At 36.2% G+C, this 11,735-nt stretch overlaps 1 protein-coding gene across 1 annotated transcript; it reads right to left on the reverse strand.

Annotated features, from left to right (window-relative positions):
- Positions 1-18: 18 nt before the first annotated feature.
- LOC102578502 (serine/threonine-protein kinase STY46-like) lies at positions 19-11,473 on the reverse strand. The gene is made up of 16 exons (XM_006362758.2): positions 11,050-11,473; positions 10,421-10,535; positions 9,471-9,568; positions 9,226-9,336; positions 8,343-8,415; positions 7,275-7,385; positions 6,761-6,811; positions 4,953-5,092; positions 4,751-4,858; positions 4,053-4,126; positions 2,688-2,863; positions 2,079-2,174; positions 1,110-1,190; positions 969-1,019; positions 405-545; positions 19-316 (listed from the first exon to the last, which is right to left on the reverse strand). Exons 1-16 carry the CDS (start codon positions 11,232-11,234, stop codon positions 287-289), a joined length of 1,641 nt encoding a protein of 546 aa, XP_006362820.1. The 5' UTR covers positions 11,235-11,473; the 3' UTR covers positions 19-286.
- Positions 11,474-11,735: the final 262 nt, after the last annotated feature.

Genomic DNA, 11,735 nt, shown 5'->3' on the forward strand with positions numbered 1-11,735 from the left:
AATGCTAGTACACGACCAAACTTCTCAAATGGGAAAAATAGGTAGAAAGATTTTACAAAAACGATGTTAGTGGTACTTAGTGATGCATAACGTGTTATCACAAAATGAATCACCTTTACTCTTAACTCCAAAATGGCCAAAAGCAGTGGACTCTACCTTATGCTTGTGGCATAGATATCTCACCAAAAAAGTTAAGGTCCCCGTATATATGGCGTAAGTAAAAGAAAATCTTCTATTGTTACTGGTAAGAAGTGTCGTTAGTCCAATATATGCAAGCGCGCATCACTCAGCTCCCTTTTGATGCCTCTATGGTATCCTGTGAGACACACCATCATAGAAACTGTTACAGGATTTTAATTAAGGGACATTGAATCAAAATATTACGCGCTGAGACAATTTTTTACCTCAATTTCATGTAAGAGTAGTTCAAGCTCAACTTTTATCTCAGAGAAACTGGGTCTATCACTGGGGATGTCCACCCAACATCTCTGCATCAAGTCTAACAGCCTCGGGTGTGCATTTTCTGGAAGCTCGGGTCGGAGGCCCTAGGGAGACATAACATAAATAGGGTCAACAAAGAGGCAAGGATGAAATATAACAGATGGCATGGGACACACGTATTTCCTTCTTTCTTAAAGTAAGTGTCCATTTATGTCATGGATTTATAAGCAATTATGCACATAATATAGATATTGCATGCATCGGTGTCTAGCTCATGCACGTCATCTAATTCCAACTATGCATATTAGAAGGACTAAGATCTTTACACAAGATGGAAGCATGTGATGAGGCTAGCTAGCATTAACCAACCATACAGCGCTACAGAAACTTCATATCCATGCAAGTTTTACAGCACAAATATGCACTCCTAAAATGTGAATGCTTAGATGCCTAAAACAACATAGACTAGCTTGCTTAAAAGGAAAATATGATTCACGGCATGCTCCACGTGCTAATAGAAATTGTACCTGTCTCACTCCTAGTGCAGCTTGTAGTGGAGTCATGGTATCATATGGAACCTGTAGCATCAAAAAGTATACAAATCAAAGGAGGACAACAAACTCAACTTCTAATATGATCATGTGCCCTTTTTCATGACAGATCAATACCTTTGCTGTTAAAAGCTCCCAAAGAACAATGGCAAAACTAAACACATCTGCTTTCTGGTCGTAGGGCTGATGATTGATGATCTAAAAGGAAAAGAAAAGTTTAATAGACCAAGTTTGCAGCTGCACAAGATAGTTATATGCGTGGTAATATACTTCATATACATTAGCCACAAAACGCAGCCCTTGATGTTAATAAATTATCATCAAACAGGGTGGAGGAAACAAAGAAAGCACATAAGCTACTCCTCTATCATAGAAAAGCATGGAACCATGACCAAGATCTTGCACACTGCTGTAGTAATAACTAATGCCACATCTGTGAAAGCCATTTGTTATAAAACTCTGAATAACCAATCATTGAAATTTTGCTATAAGCAGCTTTAGAAAAATACAACTTAGAACGAGAAGAGCCCCACACCGACCCCCTTAGTTTCTAAACAAAAAATATTTAAAAATGGTTTTCTGAAGGTGTCCCCCTAACTTTGAGGAAACACTATACATATATTTGAGTATGGTGATAAGTCAGAACAGCGGCATGACAAAGGAGCATCAATACCAATGAGAAGACTTCCCAAGTGTCTCAAGCACCCTTGTACAACAATGTCATTTTTTTAATTGTTATACATGTTATGTTATGCTATGCAACAAATATAAGTAGATAGGAATGGTAAGTTACTTAACTAATACAGTCATAGAAATATTAACATTCAATATACAAGTGAGAATCAATGAAATTCAGAAAACAAGAGGGATCTTAGATTTGTATTATCAAATCAAGCATATATGAATCATTCCTTTTCAACCAAAGTAGCTGCAAAGAGATTCAGCAGCACAACAAGCTAGCAAGTCTTTATATTTGACTATCCGAACTCAAGTGGGCTCCATCCACAACAAAATCACTAGTATATATAACTGAATTATTCTCCTGAATCAAGTAGTTGACGGATTTAGAAAAGAAGATAGTCGGACCTCAGGGGCCATCCATCTATATGTTCCAGTCTCAGCTGTCATGACACCTCCATTATTTTGGAAACGAGCAACACCAAAATCTGCCACTTTAACAACCTTATCACAGATTATAAAGTCAATCAAAATAAGCATGATGTAGATAATGCAAAACTAAAGCAAAAAGAACAGGTGCACATTCAAATGATGAGCACTAAAAAAGAGGAGAAACAAATCAGTACACAAATTAATCCCAGGTAAACATGTTAGGTGTGAAGATCCATAGTAATTCAAAAGCTTTCATTTTTACAATGATCGAGAATCCCGTTCTTCCCTCAATCATAACATTATGAATTCATTGTCACAAAAAAATCTAAAAATAAAATAAAATAGGACATTCCTTGTCCAGCTGTTATAATTCAATTACAATCCCATTATGACATAGTACCAGTTATAGCAAACCTCCAGTTCAATAGAGTAAGCACTGAACCAGTTATTCAAAAAGTAGGAAAAAAATGTTGAAGAATCACAGATAAAGATTGGTTTGTAACCAAAGGAAAAAGGATCAGTGCTCATGCAGCCAAGTTGTAACAAGACCAAGGATGGAATTACTTCATTGTTTGAGAAACTTACATTGTTTGAATCCATAAGTAAATTTGCCGCCTTCAGATCCCTGTGAATGATATTATTTTGATGCAAGTACTCCATTCCTTTGCAGACATCAATTGCAAAGCTTAGCAATTGCGAGAGCTTTAATACAACATGGTTTTTATGCAGGTATTCATACAAGCTCCCACCAGGCATGAATTCTACACAAACGACCAGCATTAACAGAGGGTGAATATTTCAGAATTTGAGCATTATGAGCAGACTACCTTGCATTGATAGCTTAAAACTTAAAAGAGGTGACAAGAAATGCATGCACAGGATCCCCACACCATGCAATCGAAGCCCGGTATTTAAGTGGAGAAGGGTAGAGGGGCGGGCCCATTATCCACCGAGTTTAGAAGGCTGTGATTGGTCCAAAGGGCGGGTCACAAACGGATTTCTCGGTTACCAAAAAAAAAAAAAATGCATGCACAGGATCCCCACACCATGCAATCGAAGCCCGGTATTTAAGTGGAGAAGGGTAGAGGGGCGGGCCCATTATCCACCGAGTTTAGAAGGCTGTGATTGGTCCAAAGGGCGGGTCACAAACGGATTTCTCGGTTATACAAAAAAAAAAAAAAATGCATGCACAGGATCCCCACACCATGCAATCGAAGCCCGGTATTTAAGTGGAGAAGGCTAGAGGGGCGGGGCCATTATCCACCGAGTTTAGAAGGCTGTGATTGGTCCAAAGGGCGGGTCACAAACGGATTTCTCGGTTACCAAAAAAAAAAAAAAATGCATGCACAGGATCCCCACACCATGCAATCGAAGCCCGGTATTTAAGTGGAGAAGGGTAGAGGGGCGGGCCCATTATCCACCGAGTTTAGAAGGCTGTGATTGGTCCAAAGGGCGGGTCACAAACGGATTTCTCGGTTATCAAAAAAAAAAAAAAAATGCATGCACAGGACCACATTCTCTTGTATGCAAAAGCATTCAAAAGCAATCAGTCCATCGATCAATCGATTAACCATGCCAGCTGGGTGGTGATATGAATCCTCTATATATTCCATACTATTTGGGAGAATTTCAGTTCATTACTGAATGAGTAATTTGTCTTTTAAGCATAATTAGGAGTCCTCTAAAACTAAATTTTCTATCTCGTACTTATCCTTATCCGGACATAATGTACACGTAACAACAATAACTAGATGGTGCAATCAAATGAAATAATGGAGTACAGGAAAAATTGCAGCATTGAACAACTAAACACCACTCTTCAGTTTACTACCAGCCAGTGGAGAATCTGCAACTTTGATTTTCTAGACAAAGACAGCCAAAAGGCCATGACATGACTATGATAACAGTTTCGAAGAAACCATGCAACTTTTGTCCCAGAAAGAAGCATACCTGTAATTATACACAAATGAGGCGAATTTGTGCATGCACCAATGAAACGAACAACATTTCTGTGCTGAACTTGCCTGTATGCAATAAGATCAAATTGTAAGATTATGGAGAAAATCTTAGAGGTGAACCACATTAATGAGCATGGTATATGTGCCTGCTTTTCTTTTGGTAGATAGACTACAAACACATGTAAAGCTGCATTGAAGTGTTCTATATATATACTAATAAATAATACGCCATTCACAAAATATAACAGTACATAATATTGCCAATCATAACACATTACTTAATAATATGCCTGTCAAAAGAGAACTTCTTAAGTAATTGATGCACACTCTAATTCACTATCTTTCTTTTGTCATCATGAAATTCATATGACAGAACAAAGCATGTTATCTAACTCAGTGTTTATAAGATCACATAGTAGCAGCATCTACACACAAAGAGGTTCCTGTATCTAACATATAAATCTTTGGAACCTTTTTCATGATTTACAAGCAATAAGAAGTACTCCGGTATCCTTGATCTCTTACCAAACAAGTCTTATCCTGGAATCAAATTCGACTTCGTCCTACAAGTTAATATAATCCCTCTAGTAGGCAACACAATACACATGAGAAGTATTGAGCAACCCAGTACCTTCCGTCTCATCCCCTAAACTAATAAACTTCATAAGACATAAGAGCTACATCACTCACTTCAAAATTGCTATTTCTTGAGCAAACTCATCTTCCAATGTGTCATTCAAATGCTCAGATCTAAGGACCTTGATTGCAACATCCATACCAAGATACATCCCACGATACCTTCATATGAGTAAACATTTAGAAGACAAGGTCATGGAAAGCTGGGAACCCGAATTTATGCAAAATCACTTGAGGAATACAATCATAAACTCACAAATCGCCACAAGATCCTGATGCAATTCTTTCTCCAATCTTCAGTAATCTTCTATCAATTTCCCAGTCCTCAGGTTTTGATCGTGGGACTATAACTTTTTCAGCAGCTGACCTAGAATGAGATGAACCAGACCACGTTCCCTGTGTCATCCAGCATATATGATCATTACAACTTGTTATGTAACTTACATGACACTAATGAGCTTCAATAACAACAACGAAACAAATCCTGCAGAGATTCTACTAATGATACCCATCACATATCTTTTTTTGATGAACAAAAATTGGTTATGATAAACAGTACACATCACATATCAGCTAGAAGTAAATTGATTGATGATGGCCAACTGGAAATCTCAAGAATATAGCAGCTACATCATCCACATAAATATGATACTATATAGGAAGTATATCTAGTTACTTATGGCCTACCCCCTTTTCAAAAATATTTTCCTTTTCAAAAGTAGTTACTCATGGTTTACCCTATGCCACCCTAAGTAGGAAAAGACTACATCAGTGAAATTGAAATTATTTTTTTTGAAAAAGATAAGTTATATTAGATATCAGTGGAACTGAAATTACCCTTTTCCTTTTTGTCCATTTCTTTTTTCCTTTCGTGGGGGACGGCATACAAAAATTCCTTCTTCAGAATTAGCAGCATACCTTGAAAACCACAGGAGGTAAGACTCTTCCCACAAGCTTTAGTATTGCATCAATGTGGGAATCTCTAGTCTTTCTCTTAGATTATCTAAAAAGAATATTATAGACAAGATTATAATGGTCCCAGCATGGCCTTGAGGTATGGAATTTGTCGAGATAATAGAAGAATAGAAGAATTGTCTGAAACATAAACTCCCAAAATTCTTAATTTGCATTTATCAAGATCAGTTATGTTGTAGAGGTTGGATATAGTAGGGACGAGGAGAGGTAGAGTACGCCGAAGAAGTATTGGGGAGAGGTGATTAGACATGACATGACACAACTTCAAATTACCGAGGACATGACCATAGATCAGGGGTAGATCTAGAGGGTAGTGAGGGGGTTCACCCAAACCGCCTCGGCAAAAAATTACACCGTGTATATAAGGTACTTTTAAATGTTTATGTACATAAATAGATTTTGAATCCCTTGAACACAAAATTAGAGGTTGGGTCCAAGTTCGAATCCCAAGAATTATATTTTTATTATTTGAATCTTTTGAACTCCCTCAATGAAAATTCTAGATCCGCCACTACCTTAGATAGGAGGGCGTGGAGGATGGGTATTAGGGTAGAAGGTAGGTAAATAATGGATCATTGTCTAGCTTTTCGAAGGTTTAGGCTTATTGGTGTTTGTTGTTGTACTAGTTGTATTCTTATAGTTCTTGCTTTTGATATTCATCATAGGTTGTTTATTGTATTTTGATTATCGCACTATTTTGTTGTTCTTGTTCCTTTCTTGTAGGCTTTGCACTGCTTGCCTTAATAGTTGCTACGTTTTCTTCTTCTTTGCTCTTGAATTTGTTGCACTTGAGCAAGGATCTTTCGGAAGGAGTCTCTCTACCTCCACAAGGTAGTGGTAAGGTTGCATAAATTCTACCCTCCTCAGACCTCACTTGTGGGATTTCACCAGGTATGTTGTTATTTATTGTTGTAGTTATGTTCTAAAATGATTATTATTCTTTCTATTTTTGATAAGTTCAAATAATTATTATTCTTAGAGGACGTTGCAAGCAACCCTGAAACTGATATTCAACGGAACTCCACAGCGGAATCTGTAAGAGTCAAAAGGAATAATATCTCAACAAAGAAGAAATCAAAAAAGAATCACCTCACTTCTGGCAATCGCTTTCCCCAATTCTTCATGCAAAGCCTTTGTATCCTGACCATAACATGGCAAAGTCAGCAACTTTTGCACACAGCACAGACACCTGCCATGCAAGAAATATAATCACAATGCTCACTTCCACTGAGGTTTACACTACCCTATGTTGACTAAATAGAAGATTTTCCTCATGTGCATGTAGATATATATTTTATTTTATTGAAAAGAAAGGTTTTGCTTGTATCTCATGATAATTAACCAAAACGCCAAGACATTATTCAGCATACTTACAAATCTCTAAGGATAGAAATAGTAAATTGAGAGACTAAATTAAGAGCACAATCATATAATCCCTAAATCATTCGTTCTTTAAACCCCGAAACTGAAATCTATTAAATTAAGAAGACCCACCAGAGAACTCACACAAAAGAAAGTGGTAATGTAGAAACACTGATATGAAACAAGATGTTAGAATATGTACATCAAACCTACTAAAAATGGTGAGCAACACAAAGCATACCTCAACAGGCCATCCATCCACCACAAATACATCTAATGAGTACCCATCAGTTGTTGAGAAAACATGAGCTTCTCGGATATTAAGCCCTATGTCAGAAAGTAAAGCAGAGAGCTAGAATAGGAAGCAGTCAGTTAAAGAACATGACATCACATTAATCAAGGAAAAATAATTATAACCAAATGAATACAATTCCAAGGAAAAGAATAATAACCATCGATCTCAACATACCATTATGCAAAACCGCCAAGATATAGGCATTCAAAGAAGACTTTTAGCATGAAGATAAAAATATGAAAAACAAATCCAAGATGAATTTTTGGAAGAGCTCTGTAAAATTTTACCCAAAAAAACAGAAATCAGGTATGATATATTAAAATCAAATTACAAAGCTCATGATATTAATGAAAGAAACAGCGGTAAAGTGTTGAACTGTGTGGCCTAACTCAAACGCAAAGTTAGCTCATGAGGTGAGGATTGTCCAAGACAACATAAGAAAACAACAGCCTATTCCTCAACCAATGTGGGACAATCTAACCACCCCAGCACTCCGCACACCAAGGCCTAGTTAGCATAAGCATGGATAACATGACATGAGGACCCTAACTCTGATACCATCTTGAAGTATGTGATCATCTCATCCGAAAGCTTAAAATATTAGAGAGGACACACCTCCTTTACTTAATTATATTTTCAAACATGAAGCTTTGTTTCCTTAATTGGTGAAGGAGAAAGCACAAAGGTTTGTCGCAACACAAGCCATAGATATGGATACACATATAATGGATGAGAATTAAAACAAGAGGAGAATCCAGCAAAAATGCCTTGTAGAATTTTATGTAACTCAACTTGCTTTGGTAATTTCTACACAGGTCTATCAGCTATCAATAGTAGTTGGTTAATAGAATTAACATGCTACAAAGCCTTCTATAAGTGATCTCTCCCTTCAGTATTCCACTTACAGCATACACAGATAGAATGCACACACACAAAAAAAAAAAAACAAAGAGCAAGCAATAAACTAAGCAGAGCTTCAATTAAGTATTCTAAGCATATGTACCCTCTTATTACCTGACTAAGAAGCTTGGGTTTGTCAATGGTGGAAAAGATAACTTCATGGACTAGAATACGTGAAACGTCATGCCTGCACTACAACTAATGGTGGTCAACTACTGAATATATTGCAGGATACTTGCAATCTGCTTTCTATGGCTTAAATATTACATCCCACAAATAGAGACAACTTCATGATCATGATAAATGAGTTAAACAAATTACCAGTTGAATGAACATGGATAGCAGAATGGTGGAAACCTGAACTGTCATGCTGATGAATCTAGTTTCCAGGCAAGTTTTTAAGCAAACAGGAGATGAAAATTGTGGGCGACAAAAGTAGATGGTTTACTTGCATGCTTTATCAGCAAAGAGGTTTTGACTAACAATAAGATTCTACAAGTGATTTTGGAATGACAAAGTTGCTTCAACTTTTAAATGCTTGGTTTACCTTTGATCTTTCACACTAGAGGGAGTAATTCTCCCTCTTTGTAGCGTAATTCATTTTTTGAATATCACATTCATATTTCTTTTGCTGCAATTGTCTCAATTATTTCGCAATCCTTTGACCGTGATTTTCTCAATTATTTCTCAATCCTTTGACTGCGATTTTCTCATTCACATAATTTTGGATGCAGAAGTATTCAATAAATGAAAACTTGTTCTAGCTTACATGTAGTAATTGGAAATACTACAAATACCATAGTTCAAGTTAAACAAATATTAGACCTAAATTTTCAGAGAAACTTCCGTTTTCAGAACAAAATTTAGTAATATTGCATTATACTCCGGTTTTCTAGATGCTTTGATACTTTAAGAAGTAAATTTTAACATAAAAAACAAAAAAGAAAGAAAACAAATATAGAGGAGAAATTATCACAAAAGTTTGCCCCAAAACTACCTTCGGCTAGAATCTTCTGCTAGAATTTCTTCTTTGTCATTAAAATTCTTTCTAACATCCAAATTTAGGTCCTCAAGCTTAGAGCAAGTTTCAAAGTCATTCATACCCTTCCTGTATTTAGTAAGGCAGCAGCGCGTAGGCAGATGAAAGCAAACTAAAGCATATTAGTCTAACCCATTAGGTAAAACTAAGTTCCTAGTCAAAAAAAGTTACCAGGTAAAAGTTGTCAAACTTATAAAAGTCACCTTATCCCTTCATCATTTAAGCTGCCACCTGCCTTTGAAGTCGGAAAATCATTGAAGTCATCCTGACCCTCTGCATCATCGAATCTAGTCCAATAATTCTGTCAAGAAACACAAAATGAAAAACGAGCATCAGGTTATAATCAATAGTTATTACATCAAACAAGAAACCAATCTCTAGAGGAAATTTATCACTCCTATTAAGTGTATAAAGTTTGCAAGATAGAAATAATCAATTCAATGAAACACAATTTAATCTACAAAGGGCAAGAATCCGCCTGCAATACACATCCATTATGAAATAACTTCAATCTTGACAGATTATTTCACTAATAGATACCTAATTCAGATGGCATATGAACAATGACTTAGCTGTATCCTTATATATCCCTTATATTGGATGAAATCAACTATATAGCGTAGTACTAAAGGAAAGATTCAGCAGTAAAGGAATGTCTCCTTTAATTGGTGAAGAAAGTAGACCAAAGAGTTGCTGAAACCACTAAACCCATAAAATGGAGATGAATATATAATGGTTGATAACTAAATAAAGGAGAATCCAGCCAAAAAGAGCAATGATTTTACAAAACTATCAAATGAAATGAACAAATCAATAAGAAAAATGATCTTGGGGGATACTTACAAAGAAATTGATCTAAAGGGTTCATAGGAATATCAAATAACAGATACTTAAATCAGATGGTGGCGTATCAATAATAATTCACCATCCAAAACATCACATAAAGCAATCAAATCAGTAAAAGAGAGATCCACTGCTGCAATGCAAAAAAGAAACCAACAATGATAAATGCGGGCATTTTCAAGCTACCAAAGTAACTAGAGCATGAAGGAAAGTTGGTGTATATACTTAAACAGCATAAGATCCACCAGCAATATCAGATAGCATTGAAGTGATAATGAACTTGCAGCTATGTGATGAATGGAGTTAGTACCTCTAAAAATCGGACATGATAAACAGGCCGGTTATCGGGTTCTTTTGCTCTAACAAGAATCTTCTGATGCAACAACACATCTTCCGCTTTATCCACATTAATATCCAACCCATAACTGAAGCATCAAAGATACTGTTAAATATCATACTTGTTCCCCAGCCGAATGAAAAATCTTAAGTGCTGACTAATTTTGACATTGAAACCAAAACCTTAGGGCTAGTTTAAACATTTGCTATAATCTGACTTTCCTGATCAAGTTAACTTTAATAAATCACGACCAGCATTTAGCTTTTGTAGAAAAAAAATAGAGCTAATTTCATTGACTTCTATAATCAATTATCATAAATAGCCCAATTATTCACACTTCACAAAACCTAATTATAATGGTCTGTTGAATCACCACACAATCCCCATTCTGCCCCAAAAAAATAGAGAAAGATACAGAAACTACTGCCAAAAAAAAATAAAATACACTTCTCGGAAGAATTTTTTTTTTCTAATTCTCAACTCATAATCATCGATGAAATATTTTTCCAATAAAAATGGAATTGAGCACAAAATTCAGCTTAAGAAATCGCACATTGACTGAACAAAGTAAAGGAAACTATTAATTATGTAGAAGATTCAACCTAGCAGGCAAGCGAGCAAAGTGAGAATCCAACTGTTCACGAAGCAGCTCCGGATTAGTAACGGCCTCAGCATTTCCAGTCTCTACAAGACGGTTATACACATCGTTTTTAATATCATACACTGCACAGCTCCCAAAACTCCTCGGCGGTGACGAACTCTCCCCTACACCTTCTATCAAATCCATTTCTATGTACACGAGTTCAACACCGTAACAAAACTCTCCAGAAACAGAATGAATATATAACTTTTTGTACAGTCACCGAGAAATTGATCGGAGAAGTCGCCGGACGACCGGCGAGTAATTTTTTTTTTCTTCTACTTGTATGTATTTGCTTGAAATGAGAGAAAAAAAAAAAGGAAAGAATAAGAAGAAGAGTTTGAAGAATGTCAGAAGAGTTGATTCGGAAACTTTAGGATAAAGACTTTTTTGACTCTCTTACATACTAAACTCAAAACTCTCTGTGTGTGTTTTTAGTGTGTGTGAGAGAGGTGTAGTGGATAGGGTTCCTAACTACTGACGTGGCCATTTCGAGTGAAATTACATTAATGGGTATCCTTAGTACTTTTTAATTACGGTTATAAAATGATTCGGGTGGTGAGCACTTGTGTGTTCTAGGTAAGTTTTTGAATCTACTCAAAAGGTATTAAAGAGGGTTGATTCCGTATTATTTACGTGGATAATCAC

Source organism: Solanum tuberosum, unplaced genomic scaffold (genome assembly GCF_000226075.1).
Source record: "Solanum tuberosum cultivar DM 1-3 516 R44 unplaced genomic scaffold, SolTub_3.0 scf00420, whole genome shotgun sequence".
Classification (NCBI taxonomy): domain Eukaryota; kingdom Viridiplantae; phylum Streptophyta; class Magnoliopsida; order Solanales; family Solanaceae; genus Solanum; species Solanum tuberosum.